The sequence below is a fragment of the Mesoplodon densirostris genome, chromosome 11 (assembly GCF_025265405.1).
Source record: "Mesoplodon densirostris isolate mMesDen1 chromosome 11, mMesDen1 primary haplotype, whole genome shotgun sequence".
Lineage (NCBI taxonomy): Eukaryota > Metazoa > Chordata > Mammalia > Artiodactyla > Ziphiidae > Mesoplodon > Mesoplodon densirostris.
The window spans coordinates 70267660-70277636 of NC_082671.1; the positions used below are offsets into that span (position 1 = coordinate 70267660).

At 57.3% G+C, this 9977-nt stretch overlaps 1 protein-coding gene across 3 annotated transcripts; it reads right to left on the reverse strand.

Annotated features, from left to right (window-relative positions):
- Positions 1 to 523: 523 nt before the first annotated feature.
- MAFF (MAF bZIP transcription factor F) lies at positions 524 to 9977 on the reverse strand. Of its 3 annotated transcripts, XM_060113768.1 has the most exons (4): positions 9776 to 9977; positions 4006 to 4112; positions 2893 to 2958; positions 524 to 2324 (listed from the first exon to the last, which is right to left on the reverse strand). In XM_060113768.1, exons 2-4 carry the CDS (start codon positions 4108 to 4110, stop codon positions 1884 to 1886), a joined length of 612 nt encoding a protein of 203 aa, XP_059969751.1. In that variant the 5' UTR covers positions 4111 to 4112; positions 9776 to 9977; the 3' UTR covers positions 524 to 1883. The 3 variants fall into 3 exon arrangements, with proteins under 3 accessions (XP_059969751.1, XP_059969753.1, XP_059969754.1); XM_060113770.1 differs by lacking the exon at positions 4006 to 4112; XM_060113771.1 differs by lacking the exons at positions 4006 to 4112; positions 9776 to 9977 and adding an exon at positions 8698 to 9146.

Below are 9977 nucleotides of genomic sequence, written 5' to 3' on the forward strand. Positions count from 1 at the left end.
CACAGCGTTATGCTTTAGGCCCGCAGGCGGGGCTTGAGGAAGCCACTTCTCTCCCTGCTTCTCTATGCCTTCTGGAACACGAGGAGAATATTTTTTACTTGGCTGTAGAAAATCTGACCTCAGCGTGAAAGGCTGGAAAGATTACTCTTCAATCGGGGAATTTTCCTCCCTGGGCGGGACTGTTTATTTGCTGAAGGGATGCCTAGGGAATTTAACCCTCCATATCATTGTCCTCCTGGCTCTGCCTTCCCCAAGGAAGCTCCTTGGCCCCAGGCAACCAGATGGAAGGACAGATGTTTGGGCACCACCCTGCCCGGTTCCACCTCCACCTAACCCACCCCCCGCACCAAGCCTGGGTGCAAGAGCTAGTGATGGGGCACAATTCCTTCATCTGCAAATTGGGGCTAAACTTTCCACCCAGCAGAGGGGCCTGCCTGGGGTTGAAAGCAGAACCCCCTCTTGGGCCCCTCACTCAGAACCCCCACCCCCAAAAAAACATAGACCAGGACATACACTTCTAAACTGTGGAAAGAGAACTTGACTTTATTCAGAAAGTCTACAAAATACAGAAGGCGGATAACTCGCTTACTGTAAGTCAGAAAAATAAATAAATTCCAGGGGCCGGGCAGTTGTTTTTAAAAAACATTTTTTGGTTGTTTTTGCCATCCGGCTTCTCCTAAATATAAGATAAAATGTGATTTATTTGCAGATATAAAATACAAAGTCCAGCTCAGGGCCACACACCACTTTTCCCAGGCAGTGGGCGCTGGGCTCTGGCTGGGGAGAATAACTTAGATTCGTGCAATAAATAAACAGCAGGAAGGAGCAGCTGTATAGTGGGGGTGGGGGTGGGGGGAAGGCTCAGGCCAGGCTTCCCAAGAGAATGGCGATCAATGGCAGTGGTCAGCCCCATCCCACAGGGTGGACAGGTGGGACCCTTCCCTTTAAGGACCCCTATCCCAGGCTGCAGAACCATAGGATCTGTCTTCTCATCTCCCCACCGCCACAGTGGTCACCTCCTTGGTCCCCTTTCTCTTTGGCTGGCCAGCTCCCTGGCTGCAGGGAGAGCCCAGGGCTGAGCCTGGCCAGCTCCTTCCCTCTCTTCCATCTGCATCACCTTCTCTCTCCCTCTACTTCTCTTCACCTGACTCACAGAGAGCCATCTCCCAGGCCTCGGAGGCCCTTTCACCACCTGTTCAGGCCCTGGCTGCTGTCCCCCTGACAACCATGGCTGGAATCTCAGGGCAGCAGTGGGAAGACAGGGTTCCAGCTCAACCACTAAGCATATGTGGCCTTGGGCACGTCCGATAGAGGCCTGTTTTCTCATCTGTTAAGTGGGCTTCACTAGGTGATTTCTAATGAGTCTTCCAGCTTTGGAAGGCCAGGCATCCGGGTGCAAGGCGGAGGCGGGAGCATCAGCTTCCCAGATAGACAGCCCCACAAGACCCATACCGGTCCAAGCCTAGTCCTGTATCCCTGGCGGGTGGGGAGGGGCTGATGGCACAAGCTGAGCAGTTACAAAATGAGGGGTAGCCGTCTTCCCCTCGATGGCCCTTCTCTAATCCGCTCTGTAATTCCCTCCTCCCAAACTAAGAAGGCTGAATTTTCTACCAGAGGAAACCCCAGACCCAGACCCCACCTACCTCCTATCTCATCACCGTTGCCCCTCCCCAGGGCCATTAGGTCCCAGTCTCAGGGGCCGCAGGAGGAAGACAGGCTCTGGGGAGGGAACGTGTGTGTTCACCACGGGGGCTGGTGGCTGCAGAGATATGGCACTTGGAGACAAGAGACTGCGCTTAGGCACTTAGGGAAGGCAGCTGGGGTCAGAGGGGCCTGTGTTTTGGAGAATGGGCGTGGGCGGAGCGAGCGGGGCTCAGCGGCCACTAGGAGCAGGCGGCGGGGCCGGGGGCGGGGCCCGGGCCGGGGCTCGGGGCTGACTTGACGATGGTGATGACGCTGGCCGGAGCCACCAGCGCGGCGGGCCCGCGGGCGGCGGCCACGGAGCGGGCGAAGCCCTGCAGCGCCTCGCACTTGCCGCGCAGCGCGTCGAGCTCCAAGCGCATGGCGGCGTTCTCGCGCGCCAGCTTGTCCACCTCGCGCTCCAGCTCCGACTTCTGCTTCTGCAGCTCCTCTTTTTGGCACACGCGCTTCACGCGGCAGCTGGCTGCGTAGCCGCGGTTCTTGAGTGTGCGGCGCCGCTGCTTGAGCCGCGTCACCTCCTCGGCTGAGAGCCCGCGCAGGTGCCGGTTCAGCTCGCGCACCGACAGCCCCATCAGCGCCTCGTCGGACAGGTGCGGCGTGTTCTCGCTCAGCTCGCGCTTGATCTGCGGGCAGCAGGTCGGGCGCACGGGGAAACTGAGGCCCAGGGTCACAGTGCGACCTGCGGGCCCAGAGCTCTGGACCTGGCGCGCAGCAGGTGCTGGGGACGGCTCCCCTCCACCGCTAGTGTTCCCCCTTCACCGCCAGGGGAACTGAGGTGGTGGCTGGACTTGCTCCAAGACTCGGAAGTGGAGCAGTAATCCCGAAAGGGGAAACCGGGCCAAACCGGGATCTGAACACAAAAGGAGCCACCCCAGAGCTCAGCCCGGATTCTAACCCAGCGACCGGAGAAACCCAGGAAAGCACCTTTGAAGTCCTACAGCCCAGGGAACGTTGTTCCGATGGGGAAGCAGGTCCAGAGAGGGAAGTGACCTGCCTCGGGGCACACAGCCTGTGGCCAGAGCCCTGACCTCTTGGTTCCCAGCCCAGGGCCCTTTCAGTGGCTTCATGAAAGCCTGATGCCTGCTGAGCCACTCTTGGGGATTCCAGGAACTGAAGGGGAAGTTGGGATGGGAGCTCACGGTGGGCAGGGAGGGAGGGGAGGACCAGAGACAATAAGGGCTGCCTTCTCACCTTCAGGGCTTTGCTGGATAAGGGATCCACAGACATGTTTGCAGAAGGTACCCTCTGGGCTGAGACCTAGGGGAGACAGGAGGACAAGGTCAGCTTTTATTTCCCACTTGGAATAAAACCCAAACACACTACCTTGGCATTCAAGGCCCCTGCTGTCTTAGAAGCCATCTCATACCACTTTCCTCTGCCCCAGTGGTCCAGCCACAGTGGCCTCACTGAGTGGTTCATTCCAGCCTCAGGGCCTTTGCTGTTCTCTTTACTGTTCTCTTCCCTGTTATCTCCCCACAGACTCTTCATCATTTAGGTCTTTGCTCAGTGCCACCTGTTCAAAGAGGTCTAACTATCCAGCTAAACCACTCCTTGTGCCGTATCACATAACCCCATTTACTAACCCACAGGCACCCCAGATTCATTTCCCGCTACTGCCCGCCTCCATTCTGCACTCCAGCCACAAGGAATTTCTTTCTTTTTAAAAAAATATTTATTTATTTAATTTATTCATCTGGTTGTGCTGGGTCTTAGTTGCGGCAGGCAGGCTCCTTAGTTGCGGCACGTGGGGTCCTTAGTTGTGGCATGCATGTGGGATCTAGTTCCATGACCAGGGTTCGAACCTGGGCCCCTTGCATTGGGAGCATGGAGTCTTAACCACTGCGCCACTAGGGAAGTCCCAGAATTGCTTTCACTTCCTCTCACCCTATGCTTTCTTGCCTTTGGGCCACCCCAAACCTTGTGACACTTCTCCCCCCACCCCCACTTTATCTGGCAGACTCCTACTATTCAGCCTTCTGCCCTGGACATAGACATCTCCTCCTCCACGAAGCCCTCCCAGGCTCCTAGGACTTGTTCAACACCGCCCACCCCAGCTGTTCTCCCCTACGTTGTAATGGTCTGTTTCCTTGACTCCCTACCAGACAGGGAGCTCCACAGGCAAGAACCAGGCCCAGGCAGCTTTGGGTGCTGAGGCTGCCAGCACAGGGGCTGGCAGGGAGCAGGCACCGGTGAAGTGTGGATGGGTCTATGACACTGTCCATTACCCAGCTTGTCAGAGTCTGAACCGAGTGCCAAGCCCAAGCCCTGCTGAATACCATCGAGAGACAAACCTCCTGGCCCTACCTCCGATTCTTCCTGCTTTCCATCTGCCTCCTGGCTTCTGCATGGCGGGGATGGTACACAGACACCAGGAGGATGGGAAGGGAGCAGAAGGGATTCTATCCTCATGACTGGCTCCCAGGTGAGGTATGGGAAACAAGGAGAGGAACACGGGATTAAGGGTAAAGCCTGGGTTTGAGTCCCATCTCTCTTTTCTCCAGGCTGTGTGACTGTGGGCAAGCCACTCCACCTCTCTGGGTCTCCATTTTCCCATCTGTAGGATGCAAACAATACCTGCCTCGCAGGGTTTTGATGGAACTAAGTGGTACCAACTGGAGATGTCAGTGAGCACCTGGGTGGTTATTAGAATTGCTGAATCTGTCCAGGAGGGGTTGGGCCTGTAGCGATTCCTGGGACCTTGCTTTGATTTGGCAGCTCCTGCCTGGCCAGAGTCACACAGGAAAGGTCCTGAGAGACCGTCTGGCCCCTGCCTCCTCACTTCACCCAAGGGGAGGTGGAGACAAGAGAGGGGCATCTCTTGCCTGAAGTCACACAGCAGGTGAATGGCTGCCTGCCCCCCAAGTCAGGAGGAATTCTGAACATCTGTAAAGGCCCCAGGACTGAATCCTGATCCCTTTCACACCATCATCACCCCAGTTCTCCCAACAACCCTGTGAGGCCAGAGATGTCAATAGAGTAGTCCAGGGTCACACAGCTAACAGGGGGTGGATCCTGGGACTGAGGCCACATTGAGCCATGTGTCTCCTCCCAGTGTGGCTCTTACAGGGCACCCTCTCTGGGCCCTGTTTCCCCAACCCTGTGAAGCTGAGGACTTGCCAGTCTCTGAGGCTGCCCAGCTCTGATGTGCCAGGATTTGTACTGGGTCTGCTAGGGATATGCAAATGACATACAGATATCCAGGCGCCCTGGCCGGTTGTTCAGGGAGCTGGGGTGTTAGGTGACACCCAGGCAGTCTGGGCTACACGGAGAGCCTAATGAGAGAGGGGAAGCCTCTCCTGACATAGGCTAACTAAGAGCCTGCTGGGTGCTGAGCACTGGGTGCTATGGCTGATGCACAACTTGGGAGGCACGTCCCCTCGGATAAGTCATTTTTCCTCTCTGGACCTTGGCTTCCTCACTTATAAAGTGGGGACAATCATCATAGTATTAGCGTGTAAAATACAAGAGGCTTAGACAAGATCAGAAATGGCAGATGGTTGGTTTATCTCACCATCACCCCTCCCTCCACTCCTAACACAGACATCAGTAATCAATCACAGCACTTTTTCCCACTAAGGTTGGACACAGCCCCTGAATCTTTCTCAGCATAGCACTGTTTTCCACTGAGCTTGGACACAACCTCAGAATCCTCGTCAACACAGCCCTCCAGATTAGGCCCAAGAGGAAACTGTTGGCCGTCCCCTCTTCTATCTAATGGCTGAAGGCCCCACCCCCTCTGCTGGCTGTGATTCTAAGTACTTTGGGCCCCTAGGGCAGCTTTGAACCTGTTCTTCCCTCCTTTCATCTTTCTCCTCCTGTCCTAGCCTCAGCACCCTCAAGCACATGCTGGATGTCAGCTGAGGCACCTATGTTTGTGCAGGACTGTCCTAGCTCAGCAAAGTCAGGCAATCACAGAGGGAAAGTCACAAGAAGGGGGACCTTTCTGATAACCTCAGGCTTTCAGCCTCCAACTTCAGGCCAGGGGCTGCTGGGCTGTCAGTCAAGGGGCCAGGGTCCTCCACCAGGCTGCCTCGGCCAGTCCGGTAGACCTGGGACCTGAGACAGCAGCTGATCCAACCTCCTTGTTCTGTAACTGAAGCAACCGGGCAGCTGTTTGGTGGCAGTGGTGGGCTGGAACCCAGGAGTCCCGACCCCCAGCTCAGGGCTCTTTCTTCATTGCCAGCCACCGCACTTCCCCCACGCCCCCAGCCATGCTTCTTCCCTTTTTCTTCCTGAGGCCAGCGTAGCTGACCTCTGGGGTCTGCAGGTTCCTAACATTCCCTTGGAGGCCTGGAGAATGAACTTACTCTTGGGGGATTGACAGCTGCCCTGCCCAGTCAGCAGCCACATCCCCGGCCCCCTAGTAGACGGCCCACCCGCTGGCATGGGCTCCTCGCTGACTGCTGAGCCATTTTGCTTCCTCTGTGAGGACAGAGGGAAAAAATGTGTTTTCCTGGGCCTTGGCAGCCAGTACTGGTGGAGCCTCCTCCCTGCTGGAAGGGGAGCAAAGCTGGGAGAACCCAGCTGGGAAGTAGGAGCCTGGGGGTCCAGCTCAGGTTCTACCACCTGCTCAGACCTGCTGTGTGACTTCAGGTATGCCACTCCCTCTCTCTGGGCCCAACAAGCCAAACCACCAAGCCTAAGGTACCTCCTAGCACTGACAGTCTCAGAGTTTAGAGTGCCAGATTCTGGCCCAGATTGGAGCTCCAAGACCACTAGCAGAGTAGAGACCCTGGAGGAAGGGAAAGGAAATCAGGGAAGGCTTCCTGGGGGCAGGGGCATGAGAACACAAACTCAGAGACTATCAGCCTCAACCCTCCCTCTGCTCCACTTGCATAGCCAGGGACCACTTCCTCTTTCAGCTGAACCATGACCAAAGCCACCTCCTCACTGGCCTCTAGTCGTGCCTGCCTCCACCTCTGACCCCACCATCTATCCTCCCCCAAGAGCTGTCAGAGGGAGCATTACTGACACAAACCTATAAACCTGATCATGTTCGGCCCATTTCAAAACCCTAGGATGCCAGCCTCCCTTCCAGCCCTTCAGGCCTCCACTATGTTCTCTCCCCACTCTCTTCCAGGATCCTCAGGCTGACAACAAATGAATGAGCACCCAGTAAACTCTACCATCTCTGCACTTTTCCCAGAGGGTCACACGGGGGGTGTGTGGAGGGGGGTGGGGGGAGGATATCACCTGGACCCTGAAGTATCTGCTCGCTTTGGGGAAACTGCTTCAAGAATCCTACAGCCCATGCCCAGGCTTCTTGCTTCCCTGGGATTCCCAGGCCTTTTTCTCTAGGTGTTGTGGAGTTCTACCAGAATACTGATCCAGTGCTCATTCATTCATTCAATCAGAAAACACCCAAGAAGCACCTACCCTGTAGGCTCCAGGCTCAGTGCTGGGCTTCCTTAGACCCAAAGTTGAATCAAAGCCCCTGCCCTCAAGGCATTCATAGATGATCATCACTTGAACTGACAACCTGGCTGACTGGTCACCTCCTCAGGGAAGCCTTCCTTGATTGCCCTGGCTAAGTCAGAGCTCTGTTATATACTTTCTAACAAAAGTGACTTCCCCCTCATACCACCCATCTCAGCTGTGGTTTTGCATTTAGGTTAGTGGCTCTTCCTTCCACTTTGTCTCCCTTCCTTGACTGTAAGCTCCCAGAGGGCAGGCTTTGGATCTGATTTGTTCACCATGTTATCCCCAGCATCTAGGCCTTGATGGGCTCCATGGCAATGCAGGCTAAAAGTGTTAGGACTGAGGGAGGCACAGAGGCCAAGGGAGCCGACATTGGGTCCTGTGCCCTACTGAAGGCCCAGGGGTGGTTCCATGGGAGGTTAAACCTCTCAGCACTAGCTTTCCATCTATGACTGAGTCAACCAGCCATTCCCTCTTGCCTCCCACCCCCCTGGTCCCTAGCCCTACACAGGGATGTTTCCTGCCCAGCTTTGAGGATGGGCCTGCTTGATTCCTGTGCTCCTGGCGGCCGCCTCCCTTACTTAGACCCCACATATTTCTGGACACCCTTGGCCTCAGCCTGGGGCGGTCGGCTCTGCTTTCTCTCCCACAGTTCCCCTGGAAATTAGGCTGTGTGTGCAGGCTGCCAAACCTCCCCCATTCTACTCCCATCCTACCACCTTGGATGTTACCTAGTTCCTGTTGCAGATGGGGACACGGAAGTTCCCAGCTGTGGTAGCTGCTCAAAGATTCAAAGTTAAAAGTTTATCTGATCGGACTTCCCTGGTGGCTCAGTGGTTAAGAATCCGCCTGCCAATGCAGGGGACACGGGTCTGATCCCTGGTCCGGGAAGATCCTCCATGTTGCGGAGCAACTAAGCCCGTGCACCACAACTACTGAGCCTGCACTCTAGAGCCTGGGAGCCACAACTACTGAGCCCATGCGCCTTGAGCCTGTGCTCTGCAACAAGAGAAACCACTGCAATGAGAAGCCCATGCATGGCAACGAAGAGCAGCCCTCCCTCGCTGCAACTAGAGAAAGCCCACATGCAGCAACGAAGACCCAATGCAGCCAAAAATAAATAAACTAAATTAAATTTTTTTTAAAAAGGTAATCTAATCAAGCTCAATGACCTCCTCCCAACCCCCATGATTCTGTAGCCTTGTGGGTGGGAGGACAGGGAGGGCAGAATAGGACCAAGGAATCCCTAACCCCCAGCCCACCCCTCAGTCTCCCTCAGCAGGGGGCTGATGGGGAGGGGGCGGGGCGAGGTTGGGGGCCCCACCCCTCTCGCATTAACTCCTCATGAACCAAGACCAGCAGTCCCACTGCTTGTTTTCCATGCCTGGCCCAGGCCCTCAACTCTCTCCTCAGTTCCAGTCATCCATAGGTCTGTCTGACTAGTCCCACCTGTGAACTGAAACCACCAGGAGGGCAGAAACCAGCTCCACCCCAACCTTGGGTTCTCACCCTCCCAGATCCGCAGGTACAACCTCTAGAACCCAGACCACCCAGAGGAAGCGTGGTATCCCTTCCTACCTCCGACTTTTGCCGTGGGTTTTTCTGGCTCTTCCTGTTTCTCCTGAGACTGAAGGGTTGGGCAACCCTGGGGATGAAGGAGAGTCCTGAGGGGAGAGTCTATCTACCCCCAGCTAGCCAGAAAACCTGGGGACAAGGACCTGGACCCCAGCCTACTTTGTTGCCAGACCCACTAGGGTGCTGGGGCCAGGGGTGGCCCCCTCACCTCGTCGCCCAGACGAGCCCGGTGGGATCTTTGATATTTCGCCCCACCCTGTGGCTGAAGGCGCCGGCTCTGGGCGGGGGACAAACACCGCGGGTCACATGGCTGCGGTCCTGGGAAACTCCGGGGAGAGCAAGGGCCTGAACGCCGCCGGCTGGTGGAGAGGAGACAACCGGGAGAGAATTCCCGGACCCCTTGTGACTATGCACTGGGCCGCTTCTCTAGCTGCGTCCCTATTCCGTGTTTATTCCTGTGGTCACTCTCTCTCCGAGGTACGCTCCGCTGGTACACAGGCGCCAGGGTCCTTATCCTCCTGGGAGCGCGCGGACACACACACACACACACACACACACACACTCACTCACACACACACACACTCACACTCCCCAAGGTACACGGCGCAAGCACGCACCTGACGGCATACCCAGGAAGGTGGCCAGGGAACACACACGCACGCACGCCCTCAGACGTAAACAAACCGCGCACGCACGGCCAGCGGGCACCGGTCCAGGGACTGTTCTCACCGAGTCACGTACTTTCACACACCGCTCCCGGCCCCGCCTGGGCGGACGCTGACGCTCGCCAGCCCGCGCTGTCCCTTCCTGCCCGGCTTCGCCGCCTCTCGGCCCGCGCCCCCAAAATGGGGCCCATAACCCCCGCACCCCGCCAAGCTTGCTTCGGCCGCGTCTCGGCCCCGCCGGACCTCTGCCCTTCCCCCCGCCCCAACTCCCAAGCCAGCCGTCCCGGCGAGGGATCCACGGGAGCACCGACTGAGTGAGCCCCGGCGCCCTGCCCCAGGCACGTTCCCGGGGTGCGGAGACCCTGCCGCCTCCGGGTCCCGCGCGCCCGTCCCGGTCCAGGACCAGCGACCCTCACCCGCCTCTCGGCCTGCTTCGCCTGGCGTCCCTGGCACTCGTGGGTTCCGCTGCCTTCCGAGCTGCTGTCCCGGCCCGCGCCCTGGTCAGTCTCCTCTCAGGTCCCGACCGCGGGTCGCTCCGAGCCCGGCTCCCGGGAGCGACGCGCCGAGTTTTGTTGTGGGGCGGGAAGCGCAGGGGGCCGCGCGGAGTTGTAAGGCGAG